This window comes from Xyrauchen texanus, chromosome 33 (assembly GCF_025860055.1).
Source record: "Xyrauchen texanus isolate HMW12.3.18 chromosome 33, RBS_HiC_50CHRs, whole genome shotgun sequence".
In the NCBI taxonomy this organism is placed as follows: Eukaryota; Metazoa; Chordata; class Actinopteri; order Cypriniformes; family Catostomidae; genus Xyrauchen; species Xyrauchen texanus.
The window spans coordinates 20,801,241-20,823,045 of record NC_068308.1 but is presented as its reverse complement, the minus strand read 5'-3'; the positions used below and the strand labels follow the sequence as shown (position 1 = coordinate 20,823,045).

Genomic DNA, 21,805 nt, shown 5'->3' with positions numbered 1-21,805 from the left:
TTTGCTTGGTGTTAATACCATTGGGTTGTGACAGACACATTTTATGTGCATTCACAGTCCCCATGAAACATTCAGTCATTAGTGTTGATTGTTTTATACAGTAGTAAAAGTGATACTACTTGACATATATGATTCAGGAACCAATCCTTTGCTTTATAGATGCTGGATGACAATTCTGAAATTGGTTGATTGCAATAAAGGTTTGTAGCAACACAGTCAACCTGAAAGTTCATCACTGTAATAGACATTTCCAAAGTGAATGTCAGGAGATAGGGGCATGTTATCTCAGGCAGAGTCTGTGGAAGGCAATGAAAGTAGGCGTTTCCTAGAATATTTGCTTGATGTGAGTTCCATCTAGTGGTTGGATTGTGAATCTTCTGTAGTGGGCATACTGTATACAAGGAGTAAAGCATTGAAGTCTGGAAATCAAGCAATTGATTAATCACTTTGTGCTTAAGGGAGGTTTGACTTGTTAAAAAGTCAATGAAACAATGAAGATGCATTTTAATGTTACATTTTCGGCATATGACAGCTTCTATAAAGAGTCAGTTTTTTTACTCAACCATTATACAGCAGGGATTTCTTGTACTAACTAGTGATTCAACTTTATTTGAGACATTATAAATCAGGGATTTTCAAAATGTTTGTTGCCATGGATCCCCAGATATGAAGATACCCTTGCGAGGGATCCCTTTTCTTACAATATAAAAGCATCTTTACATTTTCATGGATAAAGAACCAATTTTACTGAACCAATATCACACTTACAATTTTTCTCATAAAGATAATATGTAAGTGAAATAAAATAATTGACTTTTATATATATCATTGTGCCTAAGCCAAAATAAATACAAATATTATCTCCAAAAAATATTATCTTACTTTCACGATTAATATTTATATTTAAACCTTAAAATATTTGTTTTTATAAAAATCAAATGTAATTGTTTAGCACTTGTTTAACACATATATAATATTGTTCCAATGTAGTTTTACTGAGAATATGGCCTTACAACCCCCAATGAGCAAGATAAATGTCACAGTTCAAGTTATATTTTGTAAAAAAAAAAAAAAAAAACGAAAGTGATGCAAATATTCTGATGTTTAAGCCACACTTTTGATGGCCATGTCATTTTATTGACACAACATTCAAATAGATTCTTCCATGCAAGATATGTCACACAGAGATTTACTTAAACATGATCAAATTAAAAGGAAACACAGATGACATAAACAAACACTTCAACATGAAAAACAGTGCAAAAGCACCTGTCACGAGGTAGAAAATCTAAAGCTCATAAATGTAAAAACACTACAAAATCTAAAGCTCATAAATGTAAAAACACTACAAAATCTAAAGCTCATAAGTGATTAGTGCAGAGGACAAACACATCGTGCCTTCACTGTGTCAAAACAATACACAAACTATTTGCAAATGAAAATAATAAAATTATAACACTGTAAAATAAGGTCATATACACTGACACAATTTAAAAGAATAGTTAACATGAAATATCAATCAACAATACATTAAAGCATTTATTTATCTTGGTTTATGCTAATTTCTACATATATGCCTATTAATACATTATGTATAAACAACATTAACAATAGAATATTTCTAAATTAACATTAAGATGAATACTGTTTACCATTCGTTGTTAGTTTAAGACACCTAATGTGTTAATGTTAAAGGTGAACTCAGTATCTTTTGTCTTTGTGTCATCTTGGACTTACACTGACACCTAGAGGCTTGGATGCAGCATCATTTAAAATCAATAGTTTTCATTTCCAGATGCCATCGTAGATATTTAGCATTCACAGTCTGCCATGACTAATCAAAAAGGGAAAGTATCTAATAACAGGACTGTTACTGAGATTAAGCAAGTAGTATTTGGTTGTGTCTAAGTCGCTTTGGATAAAAGCGTCAGCTAAATGAATAAATGTAAATGTAAATGTAAATTTGGCTAGTCATGTGATTCTAAAATGAATTACTATTCATGTCTTAAGGAGTTAAACGATTTTTAATGAGGAACAAATGACTGAGTTCACATTTAAAGCTACACTACTATCTTCTGTGCAGATTAATCTGATGGTCTGAGGTGTACCCATGGTTGCATGTGATCACCATATCAGAGCAGATCTGACTAATCAGGGAAAGGCAAGAATACAGTTTAGAACTTTAGTGTAAAGTGTTACTGATAAAATTAGTATCCACAACAAGTAATACTTAATCATACAAATATTACTACATTCAATCAGTCTACCATGCCTGTCTCTTAATTGGCATGCCATCATGCACGTGTTCCCTGTCTCCATCTTCACTTTGGGGTCTCTCTGGCAAGGCCACTGAGCTCTGAGACCAAGCTAACCTTTGGGCGGTGTCGGCAGAGTGGCAGGTCACTGAATTCCAGGCTCTGCGTCTTGAGCTGCCCCCGCATCCAGGGTTTGCACTGTTCACCCCTCGATCCACTGTAGAAAGTATTCTTTTATTACAGAGGGCACTGGACTCCAACATTGAGGACTCTGAATGGGTAGCACGGCGGCATGGAAGGGTATTAGTGATGCCTTTGAGTGGAAATGGAGTTGGTTTACATTCCAAAAGACAGGTAGATGAATGTTGAGGGAGTTGTGTTGGCTTTGGGGTTGGAGCAGATCCCTGAAAGGACACCTTCTGAAGTCTTTGCAACTTTCTTCTCTGGGAAATCCTGCTCTTGGCCTCTTGAAGTTGGAGCTCAAAGCTGTATACCTCCTCAGTCAGCTGGTTGACACGGTCAAAGCCAGCCAGAAGGTTATCAACACAGGGCACCAGGCGGTCCACATAATGGTCAAAGTCAAAACTTTCTGAAATGATGGAGGAATCTGAGGCCAAAGAGGAAACAGAAGAGGTCTGCTGGGATCCCATAGGACTGAGTGGCACAGAGGGGTTGGAGACTTGAGAGCCCTGGGAGGATCTGAAAGGTGGAGGAGCCATTCCTTCAAACTTGACTCTATGCCTGAACTTATAAGAGGAGATTAAAAAGGAACAAGTTGTTGTTGACCACTTTTAACCTATAAGAATAAAAAAGCTGTGTGTTTTGTTAGCATGGATGTATCTGATCGGCACACATTTACTTTACACTAACTGTACTGTGACGCGACTAAAATTAGTGGTTGTGTTCTATCATCACCGTATGAAAGACAAAACAACCTAAAACACACCAAATATTCAAAATAATATTTAGACCTTTTTACCCTGCAAGAAAATTAAGCAAAATATAATTTAAGAAAGAAAGAAATACACTAGTAGCTGTCCGTGAGAGAATAGTCCTTTGGAGACTGACATGTAAATATTGTTTGATCAAACCAATAATAGATTGCAGGTTTTAATATATATTTTATATTGTTTGCTAATCTGAAATTCATCAATAAGATTGTTAACAGATATGTCTTGGATGTCAATAAGACATTTTTCAGATCCCTTTGAGACATTTATGATTAGGAGTGTTTGTAAACACTGGATTCATGAAAATGTTCTTTAGAAAAAAAAAAGTAAAAGAAAGTTCTTAGGATAAATTCTAAGAAGTTCATAAAAACGTATTGAAAAACGTTTAAGAAGTCAATAGTAGCACCGACTCTGCTAATATTGCTGGATTCTTTATTATAAATAATTTGTGTTTTTCTCATATGTAAATAGCTTTGGATTAATTGTCTGCTAAATGTCACTATAAATCTCAACGTACCTATGTTCCTGTAAATGCAAAAAAAAAAAAGTCAGACATGTTGTTTGTACCTCTTTGGTCTTGCTAAGTCCCATCCATAGCTTGAGCCGTTTAATGAGAAGCTGTACCAACTCGTAGTCCTGTGGCTCCATGGATGGTCTGTAAATGTCTGCCTGCACTATTCGGTAGGTTTGAATCAACACAGCAGCACACAGGCGCCAAAGTACCCAAAGCCCAATGCCAACAGCAGCCAAGCAGTATAGAGTTCCCACCACTGGATGATGCTCACAAAGTCGATGCAGCCCCACATGCCCTCTCAACAAACACAGCAGAGATTGACTCGCCTGCCCTAAGGTCCTAAATCCCTTTACTGAACTGGAGAAGAGCTGAAAGATAGATAGATGTGAGTTAATGCACTATATAAGGGTTAAATAAAATTATTTATGGCATTTGGGTAATTCTAATATTACGCAAGCCCTGCAAGGTAAAAAAAAAAATTACTTTGTAATTATTCATATACATATATATATATATATATATATATATATATATATATATGTGTGTGTGTGTGTGTGTGTGTGTGTGTGTGTGTGTGTGTGTGTATTAGTGCCTTCCTGAGCCAATGACCTACATTTTTTCTTTTTTTTCTCAAGCAAATAAAACTTTAATCTGAATTTTTCAGTAGGTATTTTATCTCTCTGAATTCTTTTTCCTCGAGGCAACAACATTTCTTTCTAGCTAACAATTGGCATGTTGTACCAACCTCAGCCACCATGTGCTGCTATCAGTACAAATGAAATCTTATGCTTAAAAGGTGGCAGAATGCCTGTGGTACTTTATCTGTTGATTTATAGATGTATAATTATAGTATAATAAAATAACAAGACTGTTTGGCAAATCTTATTCAAGAATGTTTATGTTAAACAGTCTTCTAATACATGAAATCCCACAATTAAATGAACCTCAGGTTACAATGACATTTGTTGTCAAATCAATCAAGAGTTCACTTAACACTGAGAAGAACACACCAAGAGGTGTCGCCATGGTCAAATATGTCTATCTATATAAAAAAGTAGTGAAGGCCATCAAACTATCAGAAACTCCCATTGTCACACTTGACAATGAGTGCCATATAAAACATATGTAACCTGAGGTATATTCATTTTATTGTGGAATTTCATGTATTACAAAACTGTCTAACATTATATATGCTTTTTTCTTGATTTAGATTTGCAAAACGTTCTTGTTAATGTATTATACTATAACTATAAATCAACAGATAAAGTACCACAGACATTCTGTCACCTTGTAAGCATACGATATCATGCTCATTCATTGTGGCACCTGGTAGCCGAGGTTGGTACCACATGCTAATTGTTAGCTAGCAAGAAAATAGTTTTTCATGTGTTGCCTCTGTGTGATTTTTTTCCCCAAAACCACTTGAGTGCAAGCCACGCCCTTAATGAAAACTACCCACAGGCTTATCTTAATATTGGGCGGCATCGGATCCATTCATGATCTTTCTGGAGTCTTAACGAATCACAGGTGACTGTGTGATTGAGATAACCAATGAAAATGTTTCTGAGGGTTGAGTCATGACTGCAAGTCGTGGTTTGCTCTTAAGCGTTTTGGGGTAAAAAAAATCAAGCATTGGCTTGAGGAGAACGGAAAAAAAATATTTTTCAGAGAAAAATAATTTGTAGGACACATTTGTAGGTAATTAAGACACATAAAAAAAAAATGTCACTTAAAAGTGAATTAATTTTTTCACCTTGTAGTTCAGGGCTTCTGTAATTTATAATGTCCATGCAGGGGCTGTTTACGATTTCTGAGGCCCCAAGCAGCCAATCAACCCGGGGACCCATTTAAAAAAATATTTGCTAAATAAAATAACATAAAATTGATTTTAAATCATTTAAATCTTGGCCGTTGTAGCCAAGTACATTCAAAATGTTTACTGAAACATAAAAATCTAGTTAAAGTTAATTAATGAATGTTTTCCACAATACAGTGACCAAAAAAAAGATATTTATCTTCATATAGTTTTACAAAACACTCTTTTTTTATGAACAGTGTGTGTAAAACCTACTACACTTACTATCATTTTGTAATTCAGTTGTTTTTATTATAAGCCAACAATAATTTATCATTGTCCAGTTTGTCATTATAATTTGATCCAGTATTATTATTATTAATTTATTGTTTAAAGTGTTGTTGTTTACAATAGTAATATATTTCTGTCTTATTTAATTTACTTTCTCCAGGAGCTTATATTCTGATGCTGCAGTGTATTGTTCAACATGTTACAAAAGGTTGTTTTTTATGTTAGCATCGTTGGCAACATTGGTTACAGTATTGTAACAGTAGACATACAAGGCACGGCGACCCCTCAGCACAGAGCAGAAGAAAAAAACCATTGCTGAAAGCACTGAAATTTTAAAAGTCATCTCTTTGCAACCTGAATTGTTCAGAACGTTAAATCTTTGTGATATATGCGCTAAAAAAACTATCTAGACGCAGCGCAACGAATGAAACAAAACACAGGTGTCTCAACATGCTTTTTTTATACCTGAAGCTCTTTTTAAAATTTTTGACATTGTGTCTAAAAACGTTCCGGTCCTGTGAGACACTGAAGAAACAGCGAGACGCAGTGCAGCAGGCATGGACGTTCATCCAACGAGTGTTTATATAGGAAAACAATGGAAAAACAGAGCAGACGCGGACAAAAAACATGTTTTGTATGAATGGCCCCTAACTCATCCATTCGCACATATCTGTGAGTGAGAGCACTTGGACGAAAAAAGTTTGGAAGGCCTGTATATTTTTTCCAATCCGGTGGACCTCTAGCATGAACAGCTCTGAAAGTGCTGACAACAGAACAACATGTGACTTGCCACCCCTCAAGCAGTTTTTGCAGTGCTTTCCTACTGGGGTGGGGCCCCCCGATGTCAGGGGCCCCACGTAATTGCGTGGTTTGCGTTAAGGTTAAAACCGCTACTGCGTCCATGGACTTTAAACATTTTTAGTCACCTTGAGGCCAAATAATTTTTTAAGTATAAATATTGTAATCTCACAATTAATATAAGGCCATAGAGGCTGAATGTATAATAATTATAAAAGAACTGCAAAATGCTGTTTGAAATGGTTTAAGATGGAGTAAAGCATGTCACACTGCAGGACATGTCAACTTTTTAAAATACTTTTATGTCAGCCGCCCATATGCATTAAAAATACAACAAAAAAGAAGAAAAACTTTGTACCATAAAGCCTGTGTGAGAGAACAGAAACCACAGGACAAGCAGCAGGAATGCCACGCCACAGATCTGAGGGAATACTAGTCGAATAACCCGTCCCAACACCAGCCATCTCCTAACAAACCGTAGGATCCCCACCATCTGTAAACACACCGGCTCCAAATATCTGTACTGGACCATGACTGACAACAATGACCAGATTGTTGAATTATAGAAGAACCTTTGAGGTCTAACACTGAACTTGAATTTAACACAACAATACATTGAATTTATCACAGACAGGGGTGAAAATTTCATCAAAATGTTGGGGGGGACAATAAACATAACAATTCTCAAGAGCAATTTTTGAAGGGGACACCAAGAGGTTTTTTGTTGTTGCCCCATTTGCATTTGTATTATTTTATTTCTTAAACAATTATTTTAAGAATATATCATTATATTATTTACAATACACATATTTTAATGATATTTTAGGGGGACAACCCTCAGATGGGGGTCCTTACCCCACCGAGCCCCAGCAATTTCCGCCTATGATCACAGAGCTATCAAGGCAGCACCATATTGATGTTCCTCAAACATTATGGTTAGGGCTTTAGAACAAAACATGTGAAATTAATTTAACTTGAACATCATGCTCCATGTAACCTTTATTTTGTAGAAAACGTATTTGGTGTGCTAATATCTATTTTTGCATTTCATCAACCTTATACTCTTAAGGAATTGAAGATTAAAGTGAAAATGTCCAACTGACTTTCTTGGTCTTCTATGTGCATTCAGAATTGTGATTGGTCTTTTCTTTCATCTATTTATCCATTATATTGCATACAGTATTACTATCAATCTTTCCCTTTCTCCCACTATCATTATTTCTGTGTACCATTTTTACAATTATCACATCACCTAAAACTTTAACACTATATTTTGCTGCCTTGCAAGGACTGGTATTTGCTTCAGTAAAAGCAAATCTAGTTTCAGAATAATTCCTTCATTCGTTAATACCTTTAGAACCAAGAGTGTTACTAGAACTGCTGAAAGCTGACTGGATGTTCTGGCCAGTGTGGCAACACTGTGAAAATCAGCAAAAGCGGTGGGCTGGGAGTGATGTCTGGAGAGGCAGGCTTTAGTTGAGGAGAGGAAATACAGACGAAAAACAGCTGCTGCTAGGGCCAGAAAGGCTGACAATGGCTGAAACCAGCACCAAGCTTGCTTTAGATATAGACTCGGCTTCCTGATCAAGGCCAATACTTCAGCACTCAGAAAGCACAGGGCAAACAGCAAAAGCAGGACCTAGTGAGAAAATAAAGCTTTTAACACACTTTGCTTTCTAAGATGACGCCATACATACAGAGGGGTCCAAAAGTCTGAAGCGACTAATACTTCTATTTAGCACTTTTCCAATTTATCGGCCGATAGTTTTTCAAATAGATTTTTTTAAATGTTCTTATTCATTATTTACTATAGCAGGCAAAGACCAATAGTCCAAAATAAATAAAATAACAGATGAATTTATTTTTTTGTTCAACCAAATCCCAATAATAACCAGAAAAAATTAAGATTTAGTGCATCAAGCTGGACTTCTAAGTATGAACAAGCCCGAAACTCTCGGGGACTCTTATTTTAAAATTACAAAAAAGCAATCAATCAGCAACAATTAATAGGCAAATCCAATATATCGGTCTACCTCTAATGGACACAGCTGTGGAAAACCTGATGATCCATTTTACCCTGACATGATTTAAGATAGTTCAAAAGAGCATCTTAAATTGATACACAGAATTTGCATACGTATCATTTGTGATCTTCAATCTTAAATACTTCTCAATTCATAATACATCACATTCATTTATATTACATTTTTCAAAATCCTGAAATTTTCAGTTTATTTCATAAGTTATTAAATAAGATTATGAATCCCTATATTTTCAATGTGATCTCAGACTTTTAAATCCTACTATATGAACCAAAATATAATTATTTTTAACTTTTCACTTTGTCAGATTCTGTTAAAATGTAGAGATTCATTTGTATTGTAGTTTGGTCTTGTAGGAGTGCCAGTACCGTCAATGTGATGTGTAAGTCTGGACCAGAGAATGGAGAGATGTGAAAAGGCTGGATGGAGATAAAAGCAAGAATTCTGCCTGTCTGTGTCTGATCCAAGAGAATAGAGACTGGTGCCAAGATACTCGTCTCTTTATGATACAGAGTGAACTCAATCAACACTGCCTGTGTTCTGTCAAATAAAATAAAAAACAAAATGCCTTTATTAAAAAATCAGGATATATTCAGCTGATGTGATGCTGGAACAACAAATTCATAGCACAAGACTGGCCATGTAGGGAACACAGCAATTTCTATTGTGACATTTGGTCTATATAAGCAATAAGCCATGAGAAGCTGTGCAAAATTGTGAATATAGTCAAGGCTGAAGGGCATTGTGTGGCTGCAACCCCTTCAGCCATGACTATATTCACAATATGGCACACCCTCAAGTGCCTTATTGCTTTTATAAAATGGTCACCACATAATAAAAATATTAAGGACACAAATGTTCATTAAAATGTTGTATTTTGTCATTAAAATCATTAAATGCCATCCTTTTGCCAGAAAATATATTCCTTGGCAGTTAATAGTAGACAGAACGCTGCTAGGCAACAAAAATGATGGATCCTTTTCACACTTCCGCGTTCGGAAAGTGGAAGTTGTCATAGTTGAGTGAACTATGGCGGCGATTGGGAAGGAAAGTAATAACCAGTGCCACTTCAGTGTTCCTGTTAGCACAAATTCTAAAAGAAAATGTCTGGATTTGTGTTCCCATGAATTTCCAAACAATTTTGAACTTTGTATGAGCTTGTTGGATTCAGGCAATTAAATGCAAAGAAGATAACTTTGTCATTAAACGAGGAAGCACTTTCATCTGTGGACAGTATTTTCAAGATGAATACTTACAGTAGTCGCTCACAGGTGGAATTGTGAAATGCTTTGAAATCTGAGCTGTGCCGTCACGGTTTCATAGGAATGATTACACATCACAACTGACACGAGAGTGTGTGTTTGACAGGGTTAAAAGTCGGATGGAGCGTGACATGGGTCTCTCCACTCCTTCAAATCCAGCGTTGCCCACCATCAGCTATTAGTTTCTCCAAGTTAAACTCTCAGATTTGTTAACTGTGCCCTCGTTTTTGCATTTTGTAGATCATTCCTTTAATACATAAATATGTGCCTGCTGATTTAACACATAACCTCTCAATAATAATTTATGTTTATCAACTTTACTTCATAATCGTGCAGATAAACCTCAAAAAACAACTTGTAACATTTGTTGAGTTTAGATTTAATCATTGTTGAACATCTCCAAAAATACATCCAGCTATGACGACTTCCTCTTCGTGAACGCGGACATGTGAAAAGGGTCCAGTGTCAGCTATGGGTGCTACAGAGTGAAATAATTAGAAGTTCCGTGAAGAGGTCAGAGCTGTGATTTATCATGATAAAGAACAGCTGTTGACCAATCACCATCCAGAACTGGAACTCTACATTTTATAAAATTACATTATGCTTACCCTGTTGTCATCCAGTTTGCAGTCTGTAGGTCTGACAGAATCTGACGTGTGGATTCACTGTTGTTCCCAAGCACTACTTCCTCTCTCTGACCAAATGTACATGATGTGCCCTTACTCCACGGCCTTGATAGAGGAGACTGTGATCAGTTGCAGGAAGAAATTAAAGGAATATTCTGGGTTCAAAACAAGTTAAGCTCAATAGACAGCATTTTTGGAATTATGTTGATTGCCACAAAAAATTATTTTGACTCGTCCCTCCTTTTCTTTAAAAAAAGCAAAAAATGAAGTTGATGTGAGGACTTACAATGGAAGTGAATGGGGCCAATATTTTGAGGTTTTGAAGGTGGAATTGTGAAGCTTATAATTTTACAAAAGCACTTGCATTAACTATTCTATTAATATTCATGTGATATTTGAGCTGTAAAGTTGTTTAAAACGTCATTTTTACTGTCATTTTAGGGTTAGTTGCCATGACATGTCATGGCAACAAAGTTGTAAAACTGGCTATAACTTTACATTGGTAAGTGATTTGATCACACTAAATTCATGTTAATACACATATTGTATATGTCTTGTGACTATACTTTTAAAACAGTGAGTATTTTAACGTTTATAGGTTGGCCCCATTCACTTCCATTGTAAGTGCCTCACTGAAACCCATATTTTTGCTTTTTTTTTAAGAAATGGAGGAGCAAGTCAAAATACATTTTTGTGGTAATCAAAATTAGGCCACAATTGCTGTTGATTGAGCTTAACTTGTATTTAACCCGGAATATTCCTTTAAAGTCAATTTCATTGTATTCTCCTATGGGAGGGAAAGATCCAGCAGTCCATGTTCAAAACAGACTAAACAATTTTGTTTCCCTGATCTTCCAATTAATCAATTTAGAGGTATATAAAGAGAGGTATAGTATATACATTTCCACATAAGAGACAAATAATGTGCACATCATCTCCTTATTTACACATTGGCTTTCTCTGTTATCTCTTACTGAGTTAAAAGGGCTGGAGTGTTCTTGCTGGGAGCAGAGGATCTCTGGTGTCCAAGGCTGGCATGTGATAAAACGTGAGCAGTCAGCATCAAAGGATATCGACCAGATTGGAACTGATCTCTAAAATTTTCACTGCATACTTTGAAAATAGCAACAAAAAAGTGTTTTAAACATTCTAACAGACAATTCTAATCAACACAGTAAAGCTGTACCTAAATGTGCCTATTATGAAATAAGTGAATAAGTCCTCACAGTCTTGAGAATACACTTTCTGTAGTCGAGGTGGGCCAATTAAAGACAGTGAAGGGTTTTCATACAGGTGTGATATTAATCTCTGGTCTATCCACTGCTCTGCATTCATCCATCTAAAAAAAACAATACAAATAAATGGTAGTAAATTATATATATATATATATATATATATATATATATATATATATATATATATATATATATATAATTAATTATATCACTACCATACAGTGAACAGAAAGTTAACGTACAGAGGCAGGATGGATTTACCCAGGTAATGCTGTGAGACTGGGCTGCCCATGTGAAGCTGAAATGAGTGTGTGTTTTATAGCAGAGCGAAGAAATCTGCAGTTAGCCTCCTGGACAGTTTCCTGGTAGTTCACCATCAGAACCATCCACAGGAAGAGCATGTAGACTAAACAGCTCTGATAATCAAGATAAAACATAAGAACAGGCCACTAAAATAAATATGAATAGGCCGCCTTAGGGTCAGAATGGCAGATAAATCCTGCTGTTATAGCTCTCTGAGGATTAAATGATTGTTGAGTGCTAAATGGATTGTGCTTTGGCTCTGAGCTCACCCTCATTAATGCTCTAAGTGTTCGCAATTTCCGGGCTTCCTCTCTAGCCTGCAGCAGGCCGTACCCACAGGGAGGATGCACCTTATCTTCTTCATCTGCTCCTGTCCTTCTCACTTCAGTCTCCTGAGACAAACGCTCCTCCACCTCTGGGTCCACTGGTTTCACCACAGCAGCCAAATATAGTGCCTGTACACATATCTGCAGAAAAAATGAGAACACCTTTTGTGAAGAAATAGGTTGGATCTGTAATGTTTTGATTAAAACTAGGGCTGACAATCAATTCAAAATTGTAACTAAATGATACGCTTAATAATGTATCCGATTAATATTGCACATAATAACATCTGCAGAGAAAAGCCCTAAAATGAAGAAGACTACATTATTGTGGTAGACAAGTAAATCACTGAATAGACATAAAAAAAAAAGAAGTCAATTTGTTGTTTGTTTCATTTCTATTTTATTTGGTTATGCTAAGTTTGTTTCGGCAGGATTTTTAAATGTGTCATTTTTGTATGTAATTACCGTCACTCAACAAAATTAATTTCAAATCTCTCTATTTGATTTTTCCACAGAACAGGTTTATATTGGACTGATAGCTCACTGCAAATGGTTCCAACAGCAAGGCAGAAGTGAGGCAGGCAGACAGGGTTGACACCATCCACATTAGAACCACAGAGCTGGAAAACCTGCTCCCATACAGTCCCACCAGAGCCAGACATGTTCCCAGCAGAACAGCCACCAGCAGGTGAACCACACGCAGAACCCAGAAAGGAAGCCTTATGCCAGACATACCACGAACCACTCCTGAAGAACAGCCCATACTTAGAGGCTAGACTGAGATATGATATATATGATATAATCTCAATCTATGTTATACATAATGTGTCATTGACTAGTATTATATGGAAATGTATATCCTAATGTTAATCTTTTATAATCAAGATTTCTTGTGATTTATGTGATTGACATGATTTCTGTGATTTTTTTTAATTTATTTTATTATTATTCAATTGATGAATTATTACTATAGATCAGGGTTTCCCAAATGGGGGTTAGTTCACCAAAAAGTGAAAATTCTGTCATTATTACTCACACTTATGCAATCCCAGATGTGTATGACTTACTTTCTTCTGCTGAACACAAATTAATATATTTCAGCTCTGTAGACCAAAACAATTCAAGTGAATGGTCACCAGCACTCCAAAAGCTCCATAAAGTAGATATAGTTAACATAAACATAATTCATCATACTCCAGTGTTTTAATTGATGTCTTCTAAAGTGATCCAGTTGGTTTTTGGTTCAGAACAGACCAAAATAAAACTCCTTTTTCAATTTACATCTTGTCATTGCAGTCTCTAGGCATGATGATGATTACACTTCCTAGTGCTTGACCCATGCAGAGCACTTGATAGCACTATAGGAAGTGTTAACGAGCTTGAAATTACGATCACCAAGGAGACTGCTGTCAAGATGTACAGTGAAACAAGTACATGTCTGTTCTCACCCAAACCCAACTGGATTGCTTCAGATGATATTGATCAAACCAGTTTATCGGCTTTTGGAGTTCTGGTCTTCATTCACTTGCATTGTAAAGACCTATAGGGCTGAGATATTATTCTAAAAATCTTTTTTTGTGTTCAGCAGAAGAAAGAAAGTCATACACATCTGGGACTGCATGAGTGTGAGTAAATGATGAAAGTTGTTACATTTTTGAGTGAACCTACCCTTTAAGCTGTTGCAAATAACAACATTGAAGCATTAATTTATTGAGATATTGAGGACAGGAAAGTATGGGGAGAGAGAGGGGGGAAATGGTATAAGGAAATGTAACAAGCCAGATTAGAACCGGGACTGCCCACATGAGGCCATGGTTCTTACCATGTTTCACTATGACCTTGAATATATCAATTGAAAATGAGCAATTATTGCCTTGTGCATTATGCTCACCAATGCGTGTGTTGGAGGTGGTGCTTATAGAGTCGGGTGGGAGACTAGGGAGAAATGTGCTGGCCTCACTGAGCACTGAGAGGGTGGAGGGGGATTTGTGGAGGCCAGCTTCATATGCTAGTGTATCCACACTCAGATCAGACCACTCACTACACGAACTGAAAGAGAAAAACACAAAGTGATATGTGACTATGTATCCAGGTAAACTGGCAGTTGTTCAGAGTGAAGTGTCCAGTGCAGCACTCACATGTCAGATAGGGTGCTCTCATTGGGTGTAAAATGACCACTGTCAGATGCAGCTGGCCCTGAGGACAGAGTGTTTGTGGGTTCCAGGTCTGCAGATATAGTCCTAAGATCTTCTTAAAGCAGAAAAAATGGTTGCATATTTTGTGGAAACTGGATGGATTTTGTGATTTGTTTTATGGGCCAAACACTGAGTGAGGTTGTTTCTACAAACCTGGAGACTCGGATGGTTTCAAGGTGTCATGGTCAGAGGTTGAAGACAAATGTAGTTGTAAATGGGCTTTTTTTCTCTTCAGGAGGTGAGTGGTTCCTGTCAGCTCAGGCACACCAAAGATACTCTCACATGATGGCCAGTTATCCACTCTGCAAAATGTTTAAAATAACAAAGTTTACATAATGACACAATCTAAATACTGTAATAGAATGTATACTTGAAATGTTGGTACCGTTCTGCAGAGTTCCAAAATTCCAAATCTAGTTTCTTGCTCTGCAAAGAGTTCTTGGAGGAAAAAACAAAAACAAAACAATAAACAAACAAGATGGGCCAATTTTTAAGAGCACTAGTGCTAACAAAGTCTGTGGGCATGACCATGAAGTTTTGGTATTTTCCTGCAAGCATGCGCTAAGTCTAGGCACAAGTGGGTTTGGTGAAATTGTGTGTGCAAAGCGGTAATGGGCTTGGTCAAGTGCAATTTAATAATGAGGTTCTTCTCCAGTTATTGCACTGTCAGCATATTATATAGACCATTTCCAGTCAAGAATCAGCATATAACGACAACACATTCATAAGAAGTTTGTTGTGTAAAATGGACTGTATGCAATGAATTAGAAAATAGAAATATGAACTTATGTTCTTTTGTGCATTAAAAGTGCTGTAAGCTATTTTTTTTCATGGAAAGGTTTGCAAAAAATGGTCCTACTCTCAGTGGCGAATTCTCAGGGCCAGCAAAGCCTTCTCTGGCCTAACATGCCAAATAAATACATATCTTTCATCCTTTCATTCTCAATCACCTTTTTGCCTATGTATTTTTAATCGCTTTCCACTCTTAATGAATCTACAATCAAATATAGAAAAACTAAAAGTTTATCCAGTCAAAATGTATTCCTTGATGCTTACAAGCGAAGAGTGACTACTGTTTCACAAATCAAATGCCCAAAGCCATGCTTGTTAGACAAAGCAGTGCGAGTTTGAGCTCCACCCCCTCAAAAATCTTAATCTCAAATCACAAATATTATTAGATAGAATATTTTCCAGGAATTAAAGACATTACAAAAAATTATGATTATTGACGTTCATTTCACAAAGCAGTCATGCGGCAGTTAAAACATTTTTTAAGGCTTGCTTGAGCATTAAGTGTCGTTTCAAGTTCTGGCTTTCATGCGTAGAGGTGTTTTAAAATGTCAGTTGGTATTATTAGTTGACTGCCATGTAATGTATGATTATAGTTGTCAAACTTAGTGGAATAGCATCTTATTCATTGTGAAAATGTGTTTTCTTAATGGTATGAATCACACTGAAGGCCTAGACTTAAAATGCACGGCCCATGGCTATGAGATATTACTGAAGTAAGTATTGTAAGATATATCACCTGTCAATGTGACAGCTCTAGACTCTGTAAACAGCAAACAAAAATGTGTCCACGGACAATGAAGCTTTTGACCTGTCAATAATTATGCACGTTCTCATAGTGTTGTAGTGGCAGAGAATTATTGAGACTTACTGCCATTTTTAAGCCATGTTGTGCATAACACTTGTCTGTTTATAGCGCTATTTTGCTGCTGTTGTTTTTACAATTTCTACACGATGTTGGTCTCAATAAAGCTCATTTGGTATCTTTGTATTGCAGGGTACAATCGCTTACAGCACCTTTAACTGCATCCTTGTTGAATGTCAGGCATATTTCTGTGAAAGTGACGTGCTCCTTTTATAAACTCCATTTATAGATTCTCGTCAGGATTTAGATTTACGCTCCATTAAATTATAGAGAATTTAAGAATTATTAATAATTTTTATCTACTGACACACAAATAAAGGCTTGTATACAGTGATTGTATTGGCAAACAATTCACGTCTACTGATCGATTTTGATTTAGAAAAATTCAGTTCATTTAATTCACAAAATTAAACCAGAAAAGTTTCTAAATTCAAATTACACTTTAAACTAAATGAAAATATAATCAAAATAAGGAAGTGGTATAACAAAATGTCTGAAACTTTTACCGGCCCCTTTTGCAACAAAAGACAACAGGTGGAAAAAATACTAATATAAATTAAATCAGAATATAATTGTAAATATAGCCTAAACATAATAATAATAATAACTGAAAAAAGAAACCATGACTTCTAGAAAGTTCTCATACATATTTGTTTCCTAAAACGGCTTCAGTTGTGATCGTAAGGGACATTATTTGATGTTCAACTATATTTTCAGAGTTTGGACATTAACTTTATTACCACCTGCTGGTGGAATCTCCAAACTGCAAATGCAGGAACTGAGTTTTGACTTTGCGCTGAAAATAGGCGTGCTTCTCAAATGTCTTAGCGCAATGACCTCTTTCTCAAGAAAGAAGCAATTTGGGCTTTGCACCATTTAAATAATCTACAATACACTCACAGTTTGCGTGCATACACCCACAGTTAGCACAAACACTCCCACCCAAGGCCACTTGTGGTGAAACGGAATTTGCGCTCTTGCGAATGAGCGCTCTCGTGAAAATTTAATAAGTGCACAGTCCTGGCGCGTAGTGCTGCGCTTACCGCCCTGATAAAAATAGAGCCTGATGTCTTTATTCTCATTTAAAGAGAATTTTACTGTAAATTTGTTGAATTGTAAATTAAAAAAATGTAACTGCTCTAATTACAAATGGCGATAGATTTTCTCTCACTGTGAAAGTAGACTGTCCATCATATATGGAAGAGTCAAGGCCAGCGGGTAGTGACAGAAAAGAAGAGTGGGAGAGATTTGGATGACTGAGGAAAACATCCATCTCGATGCTGTGAGACACAGGAGAGGGAGGCAGAGACACATCCGATGTCACCTGGAACACAATTCATCTGCATATCACTACCAGTACTATGAGTGAGGCATTGTCATTAATGTAGATTTGAAATTAAAAGTATGTGAATGCCAAAACAAACACAGCACCCATATGTGCTTGTTGAGCATTTAATTTTGAAACCATGGCCATTAATAGGAGTCGGTCCTCTCTAACATGTACCACTATTTAAATTACTGGGTTTGGCTAGATAATTCATTTCAGAGGGAATATATGTGACAGCACACAATGACAATCTGGCAAATAAAATTCAAGTGTTCTTACAACTTTGTGGCAAATGTTTGGAGAGAAGCCTCTTCTATTGCAGCATGACAATGACACGTTCAACATTTATTGTTAAGTCTTTCCAGAGGAGTGGAAGCTCTATCCCAAATCCCTATTAATGCCAATGGAAATTAAATGCTTTACTAACACATATGGGTGTGTTGTTTGGGTGTTCACATACTTTAGGCCAAATAGGGTATTATGGGTATTATGTTGGTGGAAATGGAGAAGCATGCAAACAGTGCTATACATACCTTGCTCTTAGTTTTTTGGAACAGAAATTTGAGGATGGATTGGAGAGGGAAAATCAAAGCTGCAACTGTCATTCCAACCAGAATGGTCTCTGTATTCATAAACATCTGTGTAGAGACCGGGCCTCTGAAGTCATAACAATAAAGTTTGTCATACTGGTTTGGAACAATTTGAAGGTGGGTAAATGTTGACAGTATTTAAAATTTTGTGTGAACTATCAATTTAATGATAAATATTATTTTCCTTTGCCAATGAGCAATAAGAAAGACTTTAGCTGTTACAACTGTAGCTTGAATTGCTTTGTTTTACAAGGTGTAATTATGTGTGCAAGATATACAAGCTAAAACTATTATCCATGCCCTTTGAAGGTCAATTATATTACCTACTGCCCTTTCTGCCCACTGCTCCATACCACACTGCCCCAGCTGCCAGATACAGATGCAATAAGAGGGCGCAGCAGGTGACCCTCTGGGCTCGGCTAAAGCTGCTGTGGGCCGGCCGCTCCCATAATGAAATCCACAGATGATGCTCTCGAAGCCCAAACAACAACTGGGCATAAAGAATCCTCTTAAACTGCTGCAGCTCCTGAGGGCCTACATGGAATACAAGGTTATGAAATGCAAAAGTGAAATGTTGTTCATCATGTGTATGGTTAGTGTAATCTTCATAACAGAGGTATGCAGGGATACAGAACAACTACAACTTGACAATAGCCCTCCAATGGCCATTCAACTAGAAGTGTACAAAGTATTTGTACACTTAAGCCACACATGAAAATGTTTGTATGACATTGAACTAAATAGCTAAATATCAAACAAAGTGGAATAGATTTATAAAGACAGCACAAGCACATTTTCTAATCTAAAATTATTCAAAATTAAAGCCAAAGGAATTTGGACACTATCTAGTTGTCAGACTTAGTGGAATATGTCCAAATGAATTGCAAAAATAGCTAAGAAAGAAGTTGAGAAAAGGTCAAGTATCATTTATTTGCAGATGCCAATTGGTTTGATACTGTGTATAACACAATGACATTCACACACTATTACGTGTGTTTTTAGTGTCCAACTACAATTTAAGGCCACTATACACCATACCACTTACTAGAAGCTAAAACAGCTTTCTCCACCCTTCCAGAGTTCTTTTCATTCTCCACAGATAGCCAGTCTTCCACCAGGAAGAAAAACATGTTATCTGTCTGTATGTCCCAGATGATCACATGTTGCAGGTACCAGGATGGGTCTAGACCTGGAAAATGCATTGTTTCAGAGTATTTATTATTTGATGGTTCACTTCAGAAGCAAATTTTTTTTCCATCACACACCTGTGTTGTCATGCCAGATGTGTATTTTCCAGATCTCGCCAAGATTGGCATCAGTTTCAATTTGGAAGTCATCCAGACTATTCCTCAGGAAAGCTCCTTCTCTTTGGAGGTGACGTGAACCACTTTTATTCAGACCATACAGGCTAATGCCAACATGTGCGGTGGTACCTGCGGAAATCAGGTGTTTCATAACTGGGCAATATCTTGTTTGTTCTGTTTAATAAACTGAGAAGTAACTGAATGTCAATGTTTTTTTTTTACAGTAAGTAGGTCCATTAAAGGTTCCACTCACCAGAGCCTCCTTTCCAACCTGTTTTGACAAGAACCCGATACTGGTAGCGACCTTTTTGGCCACACAGTGGTACGCAACACAGACGCAGACTTTCCAGGTGATCCAGTTTGTGGGCGATAACACCAACCATCAGATGAATTAGTAGCAAGACTCCACAAATGATTCCCACCAACACATTCCTCACCGGCTCTTCTGACTGAGGGAACAGTGTTTATTTTGTGTTGTGTTTGAATAGAAAATGTCTATCGATGAATCTTTGGGGTCTGAAGGCATTCTCATTAGGGTTACTTACAATATGTACAGTTAAAAACTATGTAAATACTAGAGCACTATGGTGTATAGTTAAAGGGATAATTCACTTAAAAATGAAATTCTCTCATTTACACACCCTCATGCCATCCCAGACATGAATTACTTTATTCTGCTGAACACAACTGAAGATTTTCAGTACAATATCTTAGCTATGTAGATTCTCACAATGCAATTGAATGGGTGCAAAAAGTTTTAAGGTCCAAAAAGCACAAAAAGGCAGCATAAAAGTAATCCATAAGTAATCCATAAAAGTAATCCATAAGAAATGTACCGATTCACTTGCTGTCACGGATCCACCTGACCCTCCTGCCACATACACACAACCCTCCCTCTCTCCTGAATACTGATCACCAGCACCTGCCTGTCATCACTGCGTCAATCAGCTCCTCTACTTAAACCCCATTCTCCCTTCACTCATTGTCTGATCTCAATTCAGAATACAGACCCCCCTTACCTGCGACTTACCTGCTATCTCTCCTCGAATCCTCTCCACCATAACTCCAAAGATCTCTCCAAGCCTCCACTGCTACATCTACCTTCCACTGTGTGTTTGTCCCCCCAAAGATTATCACTACCTGCATCCACACAAACCATGATCAGGTTTCATTTCATCACATCGGTACAGATCTGCTTATTCACCACTCACCTGTTTTCACTATTTGTGTTGTGTGTAAATAAATACCTACCTTCGGGATCAACACCATCATCGAGTCTGGGTTTCTGTGACACTTGCATTGTAAAGACTTGCCGAGCTGAAATATTCTTCTAAAAGTCTTTTGTTCAGCAGAAGGAAAGGAAAGCCATACACATCTGGGATGACGTGAGGGTGTGTAAATGAGAGTTTTTTTTTTTAAATATTTTGGTGAACTATCCCTTTAAAGAATAGCAGCAGAAATTACATACAGGCGGCAGCAGTAAAACTGCCTCCGGATGGGTGAAGAGACTGGCTCCAAACATGGTGAGGTGCTGGGTGAGGCAATGGGCAGTGTGGGGACTGCTGCCACTCAGACTACTCAAACCCTCACTGCTCCAGCGACTCTCTTTAAGATTGAAAAACTGGCACAGCATGCTGAACACACACACAGAGACCGTCACATCCACACCTCTGACATGACTGTTCAGGCTCACAAAAAGGTCTTTTGTAGAACCATTCAAGCTGTAAAATTTACAAACAAAAATATTAGATTTTTTCATTCCCACTGACATACTGTTCATGATCATGTCTTTTTTGACAGGAGCACAAACATCACTTTCAGTTATACTAAGAAGAGACAGGAAGAACTCACAGTGGTGTAAGGAAGATGGTATGCTCTAGTGATGGAGTCTCAGCTGACAGAGAGATGTGGAGCTCTTCAGTATGAGTGTGCTGAAACAGTGAATGGACTGAGTGGTCACCAACAGATATCCGTACTAGTCCAGAGGCTGTCTCACCAGTTCCTCCTCAACAAAACAAAGAACAGGCTTTCCATCTTGATACAGTAAGTAGTTGCCAATTTGTTATAAGTAATTAGAGTTCCTGTATCCCATCTGGCTCTTCAACTACTTCCTTTTGGGGGCCAGATTATCCAGAAGAAAACTTGAGGGGGCCAAAATTTTTCTATAATTATTAGATCCTAGCATTTTCATTTTAAGTTACATGAACATCAATTATCATATTAATCCTCAGCTAAAAAATAACTTTTTATATACTTTGAAAATGAAAGCATTATTTTTTAACATTTTAGTGCTATTGTTTACAAATTAGGACATTTGTCTTGCAAATTTTTTTACATT

General features: G+C 36.9%; 1 protein-coding gene across 1 annotated transcript in view; it reads right to left on the bottom strand.

The window, feature by feature from the left end:
- Window positions 1-1,114: 1,114 nt before the first annotated feature.
- Window positions 1,115-21,805, bottom strand: part of pkd1b (polycystic kidney disease 1b) — a 49,118-nt gene continuing 28,427 nt past the window's right edge. Inside the window, exons 20-42 of the mRNA XM_052103194.1 lie at window positions 21,319-21,469; window positions 20,936-21,188; window positions 19,721-19,916; window positions 19,429-19,596; window positions 19,209-19,352; window positions 18,487-18,697; window positions 18,107-18,230; window positions 17,418-17,570; window positions 14,978-15,030; window positions 14,746-14,894; window positions 14,536-14,647; window positions 14,289-14,446; window positions 12,942-13,144; window positions 12,341-12,538; window positions 12,030-12,184; window positions 11,760-11,872; window positions 11,508-11,646; window positions 10,516-10,638; window positions 9,014-9,185; window positions 7,955-8,242; window positions 6,962-7,096; window positions 3,773-4,087; window positions 1,115-3,001 (exon numbers count right to left, since the gene is read on the bottom strand). Coding sequence (XP_051959154.1) covers window positions 2,264-3,001; window positions 3,773-4,087; window positions 6,962-7,096; window positions 7,955-8,242; window positions 9,014-9,185; window positions 10,516-10,638; window positions 11,508-11,646; window positions 11,760-11,872; window positions 12,030-12,184; window positions 12,341-12,538; window positions 12,942-13,144; window positions 14,289-14,446; window positions 14,536-14,647; window positions 14,746-14,894; window positions 14,978-15,030; window positions 17,418-17,570; window positions 18,107-18,230; window positions 18,487-18,697; window positions 19,209-19,352; window positions 19,429-19,596; window positions 19,721-19,916; window positions 20,936-21,188; window positions 21,319-21,469 — 4,451 coding nt within the window. The 3' untranslated portion in view covers window positions 1,115-2,263. The remainder of the gene's footprint in view (window positions 3,002-3,772; window positions 4,088-6,961; window positions 7,097-7,954; window positions 8,243-9,013; window positions 9,186-10,515; window positions 10,639-11,507; window positions 11,647-11,759; window positions 11,873-12,029; window positions 12,185-12,340; window positions 12,539-12,941; window positions 13,145-14,288; window positions 14,447-14,535; window positions 14,648-14,745; window positions 14,895-14,977; window positions 15,031-17,417; window positions 17,571-18,106; window positions 18,231-18,486; window positions 18,698-19,208; window positions 19,353-19,428; window positions 19,597-19,720; window positions 19,917-20,935; window positions 21,189-21,318; window positions 21,470-21,805) is intronic.